This window comes from Typopeltis vanoorti, chromosome 15 (assembly GCF_054136105.1).
Source record: "Typopeltis vanoorti isolate ZY-2024b chromosome 15, IOZ_Tvanoo_1.0, whole genome shotgun sequence".
NCBI classification, from domain to species: Eukaryota; Metazoa; Arthropoda; class Arachnida; order Uropygi; family Thelyphonidae; genus Typopeltis; species Typopeltis vanoorti.
In genome coordinates, this window is record NC_143563.1 from 36,720,524 (window position 1) to 36,740,381 (window position 19,858).

The 19,858-nt window shown below is 33.6% G+C and overlaps 1 protein-coding gene across 4 annotated transcripts in view; it reads right to left on the bottom strand.

Moving 5' to 3' along the window:
* Positions 1–462: 462 nt before the first annotated feature.
* LOC150098631 (serine/threonine-protein kinase STK11-like) overlaps positions 463–19,858 on the bottom strand; it is a 112,816-nt gene continuing 93,420 nt past the window's right edge. Inside the window, exons 6-8 of one of the 4 annotated variants that reach the window (XM_090404680.1) lie at positions 12,960–13,017; positions 4,125–4,209; positions 463–944 (exon numbers count right to left, since the gene is read on the bottom strand). In XM_090404680.1, the coding sequence (XP_090260806.1) occupies positions 4,140–4,209; positions 12,960–13,017 (128 nt within the window). In that variant the 3' untranslated portion in view covers positions 463–944; positions 4,125–4,139. Of the gene's footprint in view, positions 945–4,109; positions 4,313–12,959; positions 13,018–19,858 lie in introns of all 4 variants that reach the window. The other 3 variants (XM_090404678.1, XM_090404681.1, XM_090404679.1) reach the window with 3 other exon arrangements.

Sequence of the window (19,858 nt, forward strand, 5' to 3'; positions counted from 1 at the left end):
AATTTATACATTTTTCACCATTTTAAGTTATATAGAAACCTAATTTATGGAAATATTATAACAGAAATCAAACAAATCAAGAATTAATAAAAGTCCTCGATTTACGTCAGAATCGACTTATGATGGAGAGGTTGGAACGTAACCCCATTGTAAGTCGAGGATTACCTGTAAGCCAACCCAAAATAAGTTGCAAACTCACATACATTAACATCATCGTTTGGCTAATGTTAGATAATCTGAGAACCTCACTCTAAAGACCAAACATGGAACATTTCCATATTTAGTCTTTAGAGGTCTTCTTCAGACCTCAATATGCACAGCAAGTTCAACTGCACAATAAGGTAATAAAAAAATTTGACTTTTAAAAATGTAACTAAATCAATAATTAGTATCCTGCACATAGGTAATGGTTTGATAAGAAACATTAATTTATTAACAGCATTTTCCATGACAAACAATGTAGTTTATGTTAAGGCACATTAACAATACATACAAAGAGAAAATAATAATAATAATAATAATAAAAAGGGGGAGAATGGGAAGCTCAACTATAAAAGTATACAGATTTTCTGAAGGGGATCAAAAAAAAAAAGAGTTTTACAGAAATGAGGTATATTTATTTAGACTAGGTATAACATGATTTTGAGGCCTAAAGAAGCCATCATATATAACATGGGGATTAAAAATATATGTATATTTATATATATATTTATATTTATTGGCTATCATGCTCTACAAACAGAGCACATACAAGAATAAATTAAAACTTAAACATATGTGTGTATATAAATTATATATATGTGTGTGTGTATGCACACAATCATACATATATCAGGACTGTTTACACAATGGTATGCTGTTCATATGGATACAACTCAGAATTTTCTTCTTCTTCCTTTCTGTTTTAGACCTGTTTTTATCAGATGAATATCCTTTGTCCAATCCTGAAATATGAAAAACACTACATTAATTTCTTCAGAACAATAAATACTTGGTAATATAACAGAGAAAGAGAAGGTGAAAGGAGAAATGAGAGAAACAGAGCACAAAAGTCAGTAGAAGCAATAAAAATGATGAAATACAGGTCCACAAAAAAGTTTTTAAACAGCAGGTAGGTCAAAGAGTAAAGGACTGAAAATATTTAGAAATAAGTTAGAATGAAATATCAAAACATCATCATCATCATCCAATTCTGAAAGAATTCTCCTCAAAGGATGTACAGGATACTTGAGTTCACAGATCACTTCTGAAAGCTGTTCATCAACATGGATTCTTTTTAAAACATTTTTAAATATTTCTTTTCAATACAATATTCAATTTTCATGCTACTCAAAATTACACAGTGATTACTTCCTACTTCAAATCTCTTGTATGCACATCCCAAACTAGTGTGTGAAACTATTGCTATCTTGAACCAGCAGATACTACCATTATTATAAGCTTGCTCTCTTCTCCAATTTTCACAAAATGTTTCTACATATCTGGTTTCATTTCCTACTCTTCTATTTAGATCTTCAACAAGAACCAGTTTCTTTATGTTGGCCGACATCTTAACAATTTAATAAATTTCTTAACTTCTTCCATACCAGAGCATTCTGTGGTACAGTACAAATAAGTAGTTTCATTGTCCTAAAAAGCATTTTGAAATTTACTTATATCACTATTGACAATATCACTCTAAATTGCGTGCCATTCAAGAAATTTATCTTTGTGTTTAATAGGGAATATTATAACCTCTTCATCTTCCTGATCACTATTCCTCAAATATAACAACTCATACTTATTATTCAGCAATATCCAACCTATTTTTGTATTTTTCATCTCATACACTAATTATGTTTATTAGTATTTTTGTAGCTTGTCTCCTAGCTCTGCCTCCTTTCTGTTGATGCTTCTAACATTGATGACTGCCTTCAAATCTACTCCATTTAAGATTCTTTCAATAAATGACTTATCACTATTTGACCTGGTTCCATGACAAAAAGCAGCAGAGGCCCTGTTTAACCGAGTGAAGCACAAACCAGTATGACATTTAATCATGTATACCATTATCTCTGTGTTAAAAGCAATACAGAATACAGTTTAGTTGGCTAAGTCCCAGACAGCCCATTCTCATTTTCAGTATTAGGTACTGTAGATATCTATTAACAGGATGCAATCTGAGAAGATGTGGAACGAATATTCCAGAGAATTGCCTGGGAAGCCCTGGTTGGCCTCATGCATTCTTTACAGACTATATGGAGGTCTCCTCCTCCCATTTATCGAGCTTTGGTCCATAAGTGAACCCAGTATCAAATTTCAAAGCAGCATTGCCAAAAAATCTGATAGATAAACAGAGAAATAGAGCAATCAAAAAAGGTAATGGAAATAATAACAGAGGTTAAGACAGAGAAAATACTCAGGTAAAATGTGAAAAATTACAGATACATATAAACAATATTAGCATTAAGTGAGCTACACAGTAAAGAATGTTAACATCAGATTATGATAATACTAATATTACTTAAGGATTACTAGATAATAGAAAAATAAGAAATATGTGATAATATAGAGGATTGTGTCAATGAATATATCTTTGCCTTCTTATTCCCATCCTTTTCACCACTAGAGTTTTTCCTCTTCCAATTGATATAAGGAGCCTCGCATTTCTTGCAATTCTTTTGCTCTTCATCTTTGTTGCAATATTTCCACATTTTAATCCACATTTGCTATTTCATTACAAATAATCTTTTCTCTTTATTACAATACAGTTTAATGGTTTGTTTGATTAAAAAAAAAAAGGCAGCCTGCAAAAGTTGGCTAACCTCCCTTTTACATCACTGCCACTTCAGAAAAATGATTTTTGATTGTCACATTATTATAACCAACTAACATATACGTTTCATGAAATTTTTTTTTAAATGTTAATTTCTGACAGTTCATTTATTCAATGTTAACTGAGATTTGTTATGCCAAATGAACCCATTAAAGTTTGTAAACCTAGAACACATTTAGCATCTGAATGAAGCACTGAGGGGATGCAATCAGCCTCATCAATGGTGAAAGGGAGAAATGGTTGTCTACTTCCCCTTTGAAGAATGAAAATGCATAGGGGAATTTAGAGGAGGGATGGAGTAAGGGTTAGATATTTGTTGCATAAAGACATTTTCAGTGTTTTGAGAAATTAACAACACATAACAGAATTAAATGGTATTTAAACTTAATTTTTTTTTTTTTTTTTTTACATTGTAATCACTAATATCATCTCAGTATATAAACATGGTACAATCAGAGATGATGACTGCATTGTTGCATGATAAGTAACTTATAACTGAACCTAATTTGAAAGAATGCTCAGATTTAATGGCATAACCATTTAAAAATCATTAATGATTAATCAACTAAATACTTGTAGACTTTCTTTATTCAACAAGAGATGTCAAATCACAATTAGTTCATTCACTAGTTTGTGTTATCCACTGCACATTTTAAAAACTGTTCCCACTAATAATTGTTAGTTTGCATAGCACAGCAAACTACTTGTGTTCAGATGTTGGGTATTAAAACTGTGAAACAATGACTAAATAAATAAATATATTTATTTTGTTCCTTTGGTATTGTGAATTGAACCACAATTCACAAAATTACAGATGAATAACTGTACCACTGTTTTATATTCAATAAACTGATCCTAATGATTTATCAACAGAATGCAAATGTTGCTAAAATCTATTTTCACATCTACATCTGGTAATTTTATAGTAATTTGGTAATCATTAATCCAAAACAATTAAAAGAGATATATTGTCTGTAGCAATGTGTTTTAAAGCTGGTTGTGAAGAATGGAAAAAAAATAATAAAAAATAAATAAATAAATAAAAATAAAATTCTCAAGCTTTTGCAAGGAAAAATCCTGTCACCTCTAAATGAGACCAGCTAACTCACATTCAGTTGACAAACTCTTAATAAAGGTTCCTTGCATTTGATAATTCAGTTAATTATCCTTAACTGAATTATCAAAAACAGGAAGGATGAGTATAGTCTATCTTTTAAAAGCCGTTCTACTTAAAGCCTGAAACTAAAAGATTCATAATGTCAATATCCATGCAGTAACTTAATTTTACAATTACCTGACATTTATATACCTGAAAAGTCATTGTTCATAAAGCACTTCTCAAATTCCTCCTCTTCATCTTCAGTGCCTTCATCCTCTTCTGGGGCATGAAGATCCTTTAAGTACGGAATCACAGTCATACTATGGTACTGATCTGAATGTCTACAACATGGAATTACAACATAATCTCCCTGTCTGGGGTGTCTTTTTTTCACCCACCTAAATTTTATTTTAAGAGAAAATATTTTATTAAGATACTCATAATGCAAACATTTGAAAAACAGTAGTATTTACTGGTGATTTTGGTTATCATACAATAACCAAATTTAAAAAAAAATAAAATTTACATATGGATTTGTTTACCCTTCTCAAGAATATACACATATTATATATATATTTCCCACTTTGTTTCATAAGTATGCTATGGAAATGGCTTGATATATTAAAGATATTACATTAGCAAACTTCTAGGGAAAGAAGAAAAGGCATGCATGGAAATGTAATACACAAACAGAATGGAAACACATGCATTAAATCACATATGCTTTAGTCAACAAATAAACAAAAATTACATTATAAAGAGATCATTATTTTTCACATGCATTCTATCTACAAAAAAATAAAGATTTAAAAAAAAAAATCCAAACCTATATTAAATGAGTATACCGTGGATATGCTAAGGGGTAATTAATAATCCAGAAATCCTACTCTAGAGACCTAAAATGGAACTTTTTCAATTCATTTCATGTCTCTATTAAGCAGATAATGTCCTCACACTAGGCAATTAAATTCATCTACCAGCTTATGGCATCCACTATATCTGAAGTGGGATTCAAGTATTCAGTCTGTTAGAGGGAGAATGGAAATGATACTCACTCAGCCAACTAGACTGGCATTATTGACCTCTCTCTCTCTCTCTCTCTCTCTAGAAGACATAAGTCCAGGGTAATAATAATGAACTTCATGAATTATCAAATTTCTACTTTCTATGTAACTGACATCTATAAAAATACAATGACCAAAGTATTTGAAGTAGATTTCATTTTTGTGAGCAAATCTCACAGCTCAAGACCAATTAATTAAATCAATACTGGAAAGAAGGGAAATACAAAAAGCAGGCAAGTATCATACATTAAGTAATCATTCGCATTCACTATATTTAACTATTTAAGTTACTGAATAATTTGTGAAGTTCATGACCTTTGCTGGTGGCTTACGTGTTTTATTCACAGCTTCTTCAGACTGATTTTGAAATGAGTTATTTTTGTTGGTTTTAATAATCCTACTATATTTCAACTAATACTAGTTAGTCATGACACTGTTCTTCAACAATCACTATTTCTGCCAATAGCCTTCTATTCTTTCAGCCCACTTAATGCAATTCTGTTAAATTATTGTAAAAAAAAAAAAGTTAACATTTCTTTAGGAAAAAGTAATGAACTTTTAAGATCTAGAAAAGTAAACGTATGAAATATAAAACTTCATCCATTTACATCGCATTGTATTACAGTACGTGACCAAATGTTTTGGAAAACATCTCATCTATATATATATAATTTGTCAATAATGGAATGTTCATGAACAATACAGAGTTAAACTTAATGACTTTTCTCAAACTTACTATCAGCAAATAACAAGATGTCTTCCTTCAAACCATTTAGAATTATTACTATTATATAGTAATATAATAGTTCGAGTGGCTATGGGCTTCACAACCATATGCCTAGGAAAGGAGTGTCCTGGATTCGATTCCCATCGCTGACGTAAGGAGCTTAGGATCATTCTCAGACATAGTCAAGGTGTGGACTGCAGGGTTTTTCATCCTGCAAGCAGGCAGGATGAAAAACCTTGAGAACTCAACGCTTCTACAAACAGGGGATACACTGGAAGGCATTGGGTTAACCACCTAATCCTTGAGTATGGTTGCGGTTAAATGAATAGAAAACCCTCAACACCACAAAGTAAAAGAGGGAAAAGGGAAGAAGACTATTATATAGGTCACTCCATGGAGTCAGAAGACTCATTGCAGGAGACATGCACTAACCATTGTTAACAATACCTATCACACCTCTCCTTAAACTCTGACTGTCAGGATGCTCAACTACCGCTGGCAATCCATTCTTCATTCACCACTCTCTGAACAAAATATCTAATCCACACACTCTTTACTAACCACACTTCCAGTGATGACCTCCCCACTTGTTATGTACTGAAAAATTTGCTTTGTCTGTCAATCTGAAACTGCCCCCCATCCCACAACCACTTAAGTTTCCATAATATCCCTCTTTTTCACCTATCAATTATACTTCGCAACCCACTCACTCAATTTATCCTCATAGGGAGCATTTCACAGATTTGTTGCCAAGTAGGTCACATGTTTCCACTTCCTCATCGCCAACAAACTCAGGCAACTAAATATGTGCACAATCAAAATGTGGCTGTATATAGCCTTATAAAGAGTCATAACAATTGCCATATCTCTATTTGTCTGTGTTCTTCAACATCCCATTAATCCTTTGAGCAATTCTGTTAACTTTTGCAATCTCTCTCTCTCCTGCCATTTTCAGTCCACTGCTGGATGAAGATCTCCTCCAGTTCTTCCCATCTTTTTCTGTTCCTGGCTATGGATGACCATTCATTTCTCACGAAGTTCGACAGTTCGTCACTCCATCTTCTTTTAGGATGACCTCAGCATCGTTTTCCTTTCTTTGGAATCCACTTCGTTAGTATGGTGGTCCATCATGCATCTTCTCTTCTGGATAGATGTCCGGCCCATTTTCATTTTAGATGCTTGTGGTAAAGAATGATGTCTGTGATACGAGTCTGACTTCTTCAAATGAATAATAGAAAATGTCTTGGTGAAGATCTAATACACACAGAATTAATTAAGTGGGGAGGAAACAGCACAATTCACCATGTCAAAAACCTATTAAATCTATGTCTAGAAGAGGGAAAGATACCAGAAAACTGGTAAAATGCTACTCTGATATTGTTATTTAAAAAAAAGGGGAAAATAACAAGTCAAGAACTATAGATTAATCAGTATTCTCTCCAAACCTGTACAAAATCCTCACGAAAGTAAAAACAAACTAACCCCCTCTTTTAGATTCAAATCAACCCAGCAGAAAACACAGAATTCTTTAAAGGATTTAGCACAACTGATCATATTCATGCAGTGAAACAAATAATAGAAAATGCTGAGGAATATCAATTGTCTCTCTGTTTAGCCTTTATTGATTATGAAAAAAAAAAGCATTTTATTTTCTATCAAAACCAATGCAGTAATCAATGCACTTCTGAATCAAAGAGGTCTTGGAGAATATATAGACCTCCTCCAAGAAATATACCATGGTGCAACAGCAACAATCCAACTTCACAAAAAGTAGCGATAAAATACCGATTGAAAAAGGCATCTGACAAGGAGACACTATCGCCCAAAATCTTCACAGCAGTTCAAGACATATTTAACAATATAAACTGGACAAACCTTGGCATAAAAATTAATAACAAAAACTTAACATGCCTAAGATATGCAGATGATATCATTTTTGCAAATAGTCCAGAAGATCTTAAAGTAATGATAGAAGATCTGTATAATGAAAGCAGAAAAGTTGGTCTAAATATAAATAGAGAAAAAACTAAAATCATGTTTAATAATTTTGTTTAATAAAAAAAATAGAAAACTATTACCAACAGAGTAAAAATCTTTTATACCTGACGATCTTGCAAATAAGATGCTATTTTTTTTTTCCAAGTGATTTCTTTTAAATAGAGTATTATTATTATTAGAGAATTTCTATAGTTTTAACACTGCTTACGGGAGGCACACATTAACCATTATTTAAGCAATTCCTATCATACTGCTCCTGAAACTTTCTCTAACAGTTAATTATACTCTTATTCAACATCCAGGGGTGAACGTCCCTGTTCTCTCCCCTGCTAGTATGTACTGAAACATTTCTTCTACATCTATCCCATAATCACCCCATCCAAGTAACTGTATTATAACTACATCTATTTAAGATCCTTGGTAGGTGTGTGTGTCGGTTATCTGAGAGCCTGTGTCCATGAGTCCTACTAAGAGTGTACGGATCCATCGTTGTAGACTATTTGGCATTATCCAGGGTGCCCCATGAGGAGGCAGTCTACATTACCACCTTTGTATGAAACTGGTTAACTCATCTTCCAATGAAAAGCACTCATTAAGGTTCTTAGTGTGATGGGATTTGAACATAGGTCTTTCCAAACAAAGTGCCTCATCAAATCAATTGAGCTATGAAGGTTCCCATGACTAATACATTCTCGCAAATTGATCACTCAGTAATTTTTAATAACTGTTGATGATAATCAACAGTTATTAAAGTTATCCTTCCATAATCATTCTTTCTTTTACTCTTCCTTATTTCTTTGTACAGATGATCAAATCCCCTTAACGTGGGATTTGATCATCACAGCGAAATAAATTGCGACTATCCCTTGATATACGTGGCAAGAGTTTTAATTAACACACCTTTAAATTTACCACACAAAAACATGCAAGCCTTAAGGAGAAAAAGTCGTGAGCATGATGACATCATTCCTCCCACACAGCTGCGCTCCCAGAGCCTGAGAGCCAGCCAGTTACTTCACTGCCAGCATTAAGAGTGGATGTATTACAAGCTCTAGTTGTTCTGCTGTATTTATAAATTATGTTCTTCATAAATGTTACAACCCATTAATCATAAGAAAAATAAGAGCAATCCCACAACCAGTTCATTAAGTGAAAATAAAGAGGAGGAAAGTAATCACTTTAAATACAAAACTCCATATAATTAAGATTTAAATGTGGTGAAAGTAAAAGTAAGTTTGGATGCAAATTTGGTTTTAACGAGTCTACAATACAGACTATTTTATCTAAAGCTGATGAGTATTGCAAGCAAGGTAAAGTTGCATCTACATCTGCAAGCATGCAATGAACACATAAATGAAGTGCTATAATGGTTGAAATGGAAGATTTGTTGATTATTTGGCTGGAAGACTGCAATCAAAAGAGAATTCCAATTAGCTATAATATCACAGCTAAAGTTCTAAGTCTCTTTTCAAGACCTAAAGAGACTAAATATAAAGACGACAATTCAAAATTTGCAGCTAGCAAAGGCTGGCTTGAAAATTTAAAATCTCAGGCTGGACTAAAGAATGTGAAAATAACAGGTGAAGCTGTAAGTGCTGATGAAAGATGCTGCATCTACATTTCCTGCTGAGCTGTAGAAAATTATCGAAGAAAATTATTAAGATTACAGCCAAATTTTCAATGTAGATGAAACTGGCCTCTATTGGAAAAAAAAAAAGTAGTAGTGCAGCCTGGTTATAAAGTATCAAAAGATTGCACAACTGTTATGCTTGAAGGGAATGCTAATGAAGATTTTAAATTGAAGCTGCTGCTTGTCTATCAAACTCAGAACCCAAGGGCTTTAAAAGGATGTAAAAAGAACTCTTTACGTGTAATTTGGTGCACGAATCAGAAGGCTTGGGTTACCCAAAGCCTATTCGAAAACTGGTTTAAGTCTTATATTTGTCCAGCAGTTGAAGCTTATTGCAAGAGAAATAACTTAACTTTCAAAGCTCTTTTGCATTTAGATAATGCACCTGGTCATCCAAATTCTCTTAATGGTCTGTGTGAGAATCTGAAAGTTTTATTTTTTCCACCAAATACGACATCATTGCTACAACCCATGGACATGGGCATCATCAACTTTCAAAGCCTATTTTCTTAAAAAGACATTCTCAAAGGCAGTAGAAACAACAACAAAAGGAGAAAATGCGATTACGCTCCAAGAATTTTGGAAAAATTTTAACATTAAACACGCAACCGAAAACATTCATGACTCGCGGGAGCAAGTGTCTTCTAGCTGCATGAAAGATGTTTGGAAAAACCTTTTGCCAGAATGCGCTAATGACTTAGGTTGTTTTCAAAATCCTGTGAACAATGTTGTTGAAGAAATCATTGCACTTGGTAAAGACCTTCGTTTTGATGGTGTTGATGCAGAAGATTTTAAAGAATTATTGGATTCAAATTCAAAAGATTTCAGCGACAACAATCTTCTTGAAATTGAAAAAAGACGCACATATGAAGACAACAAACAAATGGAATGTGAAGATGAGGTTCCAAAGGTGATAACAATCAAAGAACTGGATGGAATATTTTGCAGTTTAGAATCAATTAAGTAGCAAGTAATGGATTTGGATCAAGATATTAATTGAAGAATGCTTGTTTGCCAAGGTTTAGAAAGTCCTTTTGCTTGTTATCGTAGAATTTATGCTGATAAGAAAAAAAATTAAACTGTTCAAACAACTTTTGATAACTTGTTTTGATAAAAATTGCAGTAACTAACGTGTGTTATGTTTCGTTGAGTCGTTTTTGACTCCTGGTGATTCTATGAACATACATTCTCCATTCAGATCTGTCCCTGGCCATATCTTTCAGAATTTCCAAGTGCATTCCAGTTGCTTCTTTAAATCCATCCACCCATCTAATTCTTGGTCTTCCTCTTCTTCTGCTTCCATCAACTTTAGCAAGCATCATCATCTTCTTGGTTCTCCATAATGGTCCTTCCTCATGAATGATTCACATGGACCACCACATTCAGTCATTTCAAAAATAACATTATCAGATTTTTATCTCTTAAGACTACTTACAGAAAGAACTCAGTTGCTTTATAGTCTGAAGCCTTTCATTTGTGTGACTACTATAAAATAAATGGCCAAATACAGGTTGCTAAGACCAAATTTTCATCTCTTGACAAATAGTTAATCAATGATAAGAATATGAATATAAGGTTATTATCTACATGGGCTGCATCATTAAAGTGAGTAGCATTAAACCTGATATTCAAATAGGAGATATAAATCTTAGTTTTTTTTACTGTATACGGATAATATCATCCTCTTAAATAAATTTGCTCCAAGTCTTTAGACAAAACAATGTAATTTCGGTAACAAATTTGGTATGAAAATTAGCAACAAAAATACTGAAACTAAGAAACATAACATTAACAAAAGGAAACATTTCTGCATTCTCAGTAGTGAAACTACAGAAATGATTAGTTACACATTTTTGCAACTTTTATACAATTTTTTTTTGTACAAATGGGTACAATTTTATTACTACAAGATAGCAAATTAAATATAAAATCAGATAAAAGAATTAGAGAGTAGTCAATCGAAAGATTAAGCTAGTGATATACAAGATATGCTCAGGCTAATTTTAGCATGTGGATTGAATACTACCCATCTTACAAATAAAACAGCCTTTAGGGATTACAGATATGAGAGAAACTGTATAGTGAACAAATGATATCAATGGTAGAACAATATTAAAAACAAGGATATAAGGAAAGAACTCGAGATTATTAATATTCAATAATATAAGAAGTGCTGTTCTACAATGGCATGGTTTACAGGGTGAGCGAAAGATTAACAAAACAAGTGTTTGATGCAAAAATGGCAGGAAACAACAAGAAGAGGAGCAAGATATTGATAAGATGATGGAATCAGTTCTTTAGAAGATCATAATGTAAAAGCTGATTAAATCTCAGACCTGAAAAACAAGAGACTATGTTGAAAGAGAGTTGCTGACCAGATATTAGTTGTGAAATCATAACTGTTTTAGACTATGATGTAACAATTTTATTTGAGTTACAGATGCAGAAAAATCAAAATTTATCTACACATGACATCTTCAGGATTTTGGTCCAATTCATGCAATGTAAAGGTAAATTACAGGAATTTCCCAATATGCAGTTTCAAATAACGTGATTTTTAATTAACATTGCTAATAAATTGATAACATGGTTTAAAAATTTGCTACAGACTGTCCATAACCTCAAGGAAGGCATAGCTTCATCATATCACTAAATACAACATAGACATTTGCAGTCTTGTACTATATTTAGTGACAACTAGTGCAATTAGAAACAACTGGAATGAAAATGACTGGCATTATGAAAAACAGCTCCCCCTACCACAGACACTATACTATACTACATACATGCAAGCAAAACTGTTTCACTGTAGTGCCAAACACTGTATCTTAACTAATACAATGCCTTGAGTCCTCTCAAATTTTCAGTTGCAGAAAATAATACATGGTGATATCTGTGTATAATGCAGTCGGTGGGTGCAGAAACCAAATAATTTATGTAAAGCAAATAAATTTCATATTTGAAATCAGAAATGCATTTGAGATTTTCTATATCATTAAGACAGTTCACAAAATAAAATTTAATTGAAACCATTTAAACTAGCATGCTGCATATTGTAAATTGAAAATGTATAAATGCCATGAACAGTGCAAACTCTTGCCTCATTGTAAATATTTGGGAATTATTAAACTTGCATTCAAAAGAATTGAGTGATAATGACTTCATTAACATTAATGAACAACATACACATAAAGAACAAGATGACTGCAATGTACCAATGAAGAATATAACTTAAGAATTTGAATTATTGTTTCAAGATGCTAAAACTAAAACTTCTTATGGATATTGACCCAAATCTTGATTACAGCATGCAAGTTGCCAGAATGTACACACAAAAAAAGAAACAAGTCAGTACAAAGACTTTGTTCAAATATATTTTATAATTTTCTCTTAAAAACATTTTATAATCCTTTATAATTATATTGGCAGTAAAAACAAATGTATTAAAAAAAATAGTAAAAATTTTGAAAGCCCATGAATGTGTTTCCATATTTTTCATTGCTTACTGTATTTGATTAATACATTTTTACAGGATACATTACCTATGTAAAACGAGAGATTCCTGTATAGCATATGACCAATAAATAAATAAATTCCATAAAAAGCAGAAATTAAAATGAACTAACCTATGTTCCTTGACATTTTTTAAAGAAAACCTCCTTCCTGGTATTTTTTGCAGCATTCCTAGAATGAAGTGTGATATTGGCAACAGAAAAATACTCATATTTTCTAAATATCATACATTAATAGCAATTTTTTAAATATTTTTTATTTCAAATGACAAAAAATTTATTTATTTAAATTGGTTATTTAAAGGATCAAAGTTATTTAAATTTGTTATTTAAAGGATAAAAATCAACAAATATTTATGTTCTAGGAGATCTCATTGTAGTGGGAAAGAGTATGAGAGGCCTGACTGTGGGAACATAGCACCCATGGTGAAAGACTCACCATGTACAAGTCTTTCACCATGATAATATTGGTAATAACTAGATTAGTTATTACCAATACTTCCTTTCAGAAACACCTGTAATATACCCATACTTGGACATCATACACTGATAGATCAACGTGTCAGATTTATTGCATCCTGGCACTCCAATGGTGGTGGTAGACATGTATCTTTAATGTGCACAGTTTTCTTGGAAGAGATTGGGGCAAAGACAATCAACTAGTAAGAACCGAAGTAAGACTGAGACTCTGAAACCTTCCAAGTTAGTCATAACTTGCTAGACTGGATGTCAGAATAAGTCCCATAGAAGAAACTTAAAAATAAAAAAAAAATTAAAAAAAAAAAAAAAGGATTTAATATCTGGTAGAGGCAAGGTTTTATTACAGAATATAGCCAAGGTCCAATTAGAACACCAAGAGATCGATCTCAGAATCAATATGGGATCTGATCAAAAGGATGTTAGGAAAACTAAAGGACTGAAGAATATAAGTGATTACACAGAGAGGTCAGAAAACATGCTAGGCAGGACAAAGACAAATATTAAGGTAAGAAATGTGAAGTCAGGTGGGATTCACATTTCTTACCTTAATCACATCACATCACATATGTGGGAGGCACAATTACAAGTTTTCATGACCTTGAACAAGTTTAATCCAAAACTGAATGTTATTAAGGATGGAAATGGAGGTATTAAAAGAATGAGAGAGAGATCAAAAACAAATCGAAGAACTGAACTGTGAAAAACTGAACAGGAGAGGGATAAGGGAAGCTGAAAGAGACACATTGGCAGTGGTACCTAGAGTTGGAACCACCTTCACTTAGGCATGAAGTTGAAAGAGCAGTTAAGGAGCTTAATAAGGATCAGGTGCAGATGGAGTCCAGTTATATAATGAAAGGAATGAGTCTTCATCGACAGATTATCAGGCTGATAGCTAACTTGAACGTAGAAGCCATGGGTAAGAACAGATGTTGGATTAACTGACTGGCTTCAGGTAGGCAAAGGATACCTACTTTTTCTCACCTGCTCAGTATCTATGCTGAGGACATCACACATATTGCATTACATCCTCAGTAAAATTTCTGAACATTCCAAAAATGGATAAATGTTTCCAGTAGTGGTATAAATGATGAACAATGTAAGCTGCTGTAGAATTGACTTATTTTGAAAGACTTGCAATAATCGATTTGCAGGATTTGGAATTCTATCAACTTGGATATTTGTTGAACAGATTATTATGGTGGAGAAAGTTGTGTTGATGATTTCATGTAAAACTGGTATAGAAAATATCTCAAAAGTAACATTTTTCTAATTTTCAGTTAATATCTAGCATTTACTTTTAAAAATATTACACATCACATAAAGGGTTAGTTTTTCTGCTCCAAATTGGACAGTATTTCTGAAGTATATATAAATATCTCATGATACTTCTATTTTATGGTTATACCAATGCACATTTTCTGCAAAAACATCAAAAGGAAACAAAGGTAATCAGTACAATCAGTATTTTCTCCTCATCTATAGAAATATAAAGTTGCACTTGCATTTACTTTACATACTGGTTGCATAAAATACGGTTTTCATTCTTACGTCCTTCCAGTATAGTCATCAGAAATAAAAATCAAACTATGTATAGAAAATCACAATTATATTCCAATATGTAAAATAAAAAAGATACTTTTTTTCATGTATTGTTTCAGAAAAAAAATTGTCATGTATGACATTTTGCATATTTCAGTCTCAAGTAACATCTCTGATACTTCATGTCTGGAAGCAGATCTTACATAAAGGTTGATTATTCTTTATTCCTCAGGTGATTTCTGAAACCAAGGTAAGTTTTGCTAATCTTTTGGGATTAGCCTGGCTTTCCTTAGATTTCCTGGAAAAGAAGTCAAAAATCTTTTCTTTCTTGAGATTAAAGAATAGAAGGAATAGATGCGAGATCATCAAAAATTCTTAGAAACAATTCCCTTTACCTTGTATTTTGAAATGTATTTTTAGGGTACTCTTAATGTACGAGGGCTGTTCAATAAGTAATGATTAATTTTACTGTCGCGAAACTACTCATCACAATATTAATTTCTGTGGAATAAAGAAATGTTGCTGTCTGTATTAACAAAAGAGGTTGATAGATGGCGTATATGGGCTGATGTGCCAGAGTGTCACGTGACTAAACGCAAGCTTGTTTCGGCACGCCTACGAGCCGCAACCAGTCGTCAAAATGGAAGCGTCCTTGGAACAGCGTTATGCAATTAAATTTTGTGTGCATTTGCAAAAATCGGCATCGGACACTTTTAACATGATACGTGAAGCTTTCCACGATGAAGCAATGTCGAGGGCAAGTGTTTTTCATTGGCATCAAACTTTTAAGGAAGGAAGGCAAAATGTGGAAGATCTTGAATGTGAGGGAAGACCTTCAACGTCCATCACAGAGACAATGATCAACACAGCAGCGATTATCATCAAGGAGGATCGCAGAATTACAGTATGCCAGCTGCATGTTGTCCTGAATATTTCTGTGGGAAGTGTTCACTGAATCATGACTGAACATTTGGGACTGAAACGTGTTTGCGCCCGATGGATTCCCAAACTCTTGACACTGGAGTAAATGCAGTATTGAGTGGATGTGTGCACAGAATGGAAAGAAAAACTGGAACAAGAAGGTGACAACTTCTTAAAACGCATCATTACAGCAGATGAAGCTTGGTTGTACCACTATGACCCTACAATGAAATAACAAAGCAGTGAATGGAAGCATCCGTCTTCGCCTACTCCCAAGAAAGCAAAAACTGTAACATCGGCTGGTAAAGTTATGACCATAATGTTTTTTTGACTACGAAGGCATTGTTTACCAACACGCTGTAGAACCCGGGAATACTGTAAACGGCTCATACTATGCGGATGTTTTACGGACAATGGTACAGCACGTCAAAAGGAAGCGTCCATTGCTGAAGAATGGCTTCTTATTGCACCACGATAATGCAAGGCCACATACTGTTGTGTAGTGGACGTTTTGCAGAAGAACAACATAGATATCCTACCACACCCTCCATACAGTCCTGATCTCGCACCATGCGATTTCTGGCTGTTTCCTCAGCTCAAGAAACTACTAAGAGACCGTCATTTCGAAAGCAACAAAGCATGTGTAAAAGCTGCAGAAGCGGTTTTGAAAAACTCTCAAAAAAAGGACTTTCACATGTGTTTAAGAAGTGGATGCAACGGAGGGACAAATGCATCGTGTCTCACAGTAGTTACTTCGAAAAAGACCATGTAAATGATGACGATTAAAGGTAATCTGTTTTCTGTATAAATATAGTCTTATAACTTATTGAACAGCCTACGTATATCCTACTAATAATACATTTACTTTGTTTTGCTCACATCTCAGGAGTATGGTTAGTGGTATGCACATGTGAGTGTTGTGTGTGTGTGTATGGGGGGGGGGAGCTTATTTGCTATATACAGTTCCATTACACTGAGAATAAAAATTTGTCTTGGTGCATAAAAATGAAATCTCTTATGTTTTATATATATATATAGCTCCGGGCCCCCATGGGCTACCAAGTGCATCCCTTAGGTGGCAGATGAGAGCTAACCCAGACTACCACCAATTGGATATCAGGGCAGCTCTGAATATATTGAATAAAGCAAAGTGGACCAGTAGTCTTTTTGCGACTGGCAATCCCATGTGAAAATATTGCCATTAACCAACCCAAACTGGGCCAGCATGGTGAATTTATGGCCTAACCTTCCAAGATGAATCAAATAGAAATAAAATGGACCTCATTCCCCGGAGGCCACATCGTTACTACCTACGGTAGTAGGCAGAGGGTGCTAAGAATCCCCGGGTAACAAAATCAGGCTGCCACTGGAAACTGTACCATGGACCTTTAAACTGTAGGACTATGAGCAGTGAAGCACAGCCAACTGAGCTAACTGATGAGTTAAAGCAACCACAACGGGACATTCTCGGACTCTGTGAAGTTAGATGTAATGGTGAAAGAATCAGTGGAGTTGGATTCATGATCAACAAAAAAATTGAAGAACAATATAATAGAATTTGACAGTATTTCTGATCAAATAGTAAGTATTATTGATCAAATCTCAAAAAGATACACTCTTAAGCTTATCCAAGTTTATGCACCAACAATAAGTCATACTGATGAAGAAATTGAAGCCTTCTATCATGATGTATCCCAAATTTACAATAAAGGAAAACATCATTTCAGAACTGTAATGGTAGACTTTAATGCTAGAAATGGTATACAACAATCAGGTAAAAGCTCAATGGGAAATTTTGGTTATGGCATGAAAAAACGATACAGGAGCAAGGTTAATTTTTTTCAAGAAAATAACACATAGGAAGTGGACATGGAAAAGTCCAAATGGAAAAACCAGTGAAATTGACTTTATCCTCAGCAATAAGAAAAACACTTTAAAGACTGCTCTGTTACATCTTCAACATTGGAAGTACCCATCGTACGGTATGCAGTAAAATCCAAATAAACTGCCAAAAAGAAAGAAGATGTTTGGAAGATCAAAGCAAAACATAGATGTACATAAACTCAACATTAAAAAAATATATATTCCAACATGAACTAAACAACAGATTTAAACATTTTATTATAGATGAGAATGTGATCTATCAGAAAGTAATGCCATTATTACCCAAAACCTTTTACAATGCTCACTTGAAATAGCTGGTGCCACAGAACAGAAACAAGACAAAATATCTGAAGACACAAAACAGCTTATGAAGAAATGAAGGGAAATGAAACAATCAAATAACCTACAGAATAAAACTGAATTGTGCAAAATGATCAGAAAACATATCACAGAAGAAACAAGAAAATTCAATTGCAAATTCATACAATAAACAATTGAAAACAACCATAGTCTCAAAATAGCTAAACAGCAATTGATGAACAGCAGTAAATAGAGGGTTGCAGTTAAAACAAAAAGAATTGAAGAATTTTACTCAGTATTGTATCAGGATGATGAATTAAATGAAGAAGACAACTACAAAACAGCTGAAGTATACCACAGATTTTACCAGAACACGTCATGTGGAGCATCCAACACTTGCAAAATGGAAAAGGCGCAGGTGAGGATGGAGTTATAGCTGAACTTCTAAAAACAGGTGGAGAAATAATCTACAAACTCTTAGCAAAAACTATTTACTTTATCCCTTAAGAAAACTGATGTACCAAGAACATGGAAGAAGGCTACCCTAATTCCGATACGTAAAAAAAGGTGAGGTAGAAGACGATGAACAACAACAACCTATCAATCTACTATAAGTGTTTACAAAAGTCTTAGCTCATAGGCTTTGTGTGACTTTAGACCTAGCACAACCAACAGAGCAGGCAGGCTTTCAAAGTGGCTTTAGTTGTACAGGAGATTATTGAATGGTGTAATGAATATCAGTTACCATTATGTCTTGGTTTGATTAATAATGAGGAAGCCTTTGATTCACTAAAAACTTGTGCAAGACTTAAAGCATTATGAAATCAACAAGCAAAGAAGCTATATGTCAGGACCATCAAATCAGCATACACCAATGGCATAGCAGCAATTCCTTTCAATGGAAACATCTCTACTGTGGAAATACAGAGAGGTATAAGACAGGGTGACACAATATCTCCAAAATTATTCACAGCATGCCTAGAAGAAATATTCAAACTTCTTGATTGGGAAGAGAAGGGTCTGAAGATAAATGGAAGATATTTAAACCATTTACGCTTTGCAGATGACATAGTTACCTTTACTTCAACCGCACATGAATTACAGACTTGTATCCATGAACTCCAAATTACTAGCAAAACAACTGGCCTAAAGATAAACCTAAAGAACACCCAAGTTATGTCCAACCAGAAATAATAAAAATCGATAATAAAGAAATTAAACAAGCAGATCATTACATATACTTAGGACAACAGATATCAATGGAACAAAATTTAAAGACGCACGATGCTTGGGTGGAAAGCATTTGGAAAATTACATTCAATATTCAAAAGCCAACTACAATTATGCCTGAAAAGGAAAGTTTGTGCCTGAAGTATATTTCATACTTCATATTTCATACTTCAGGCGCAAACTTTGTTTGCTCACACTTGGATAAAGGATTAAACTAATTTTATTATACTCTAACCAAGTGAAAAAATAAACTTTCAACATCTTTCTCTAAATCTAGAGTAATTTATTAAAAAAGGGTGGCACACCATTTGGCAACTCCTATAGGTAGAGATGACCTGCTAATGCTTCTGCCTGGTATTTCCACTAGGGCCTGGCTCCCACTGAAGAGACCTCAATAAAGGTCGAAACTAGTCTGGGTAGTGGCCCTTCCTTTAATGCATAACATTAGACATATCTGCAAGGAGATGTGTTTTGCATTATAGGAGATACTGAGTTAGGAGTGTTGGTAGCTTTCTTCACCTTTGTCTTTGGGTGAATGGATGAGAATTGCTAATGCGACACATGATCTGAATACAGTGCGTAGTTGATGTTTATTGAGAAATCTAGATTCTTTCCCAATGTGCCTTTAATGTATGGGATGGTGACTGTTTTGTTGTAAT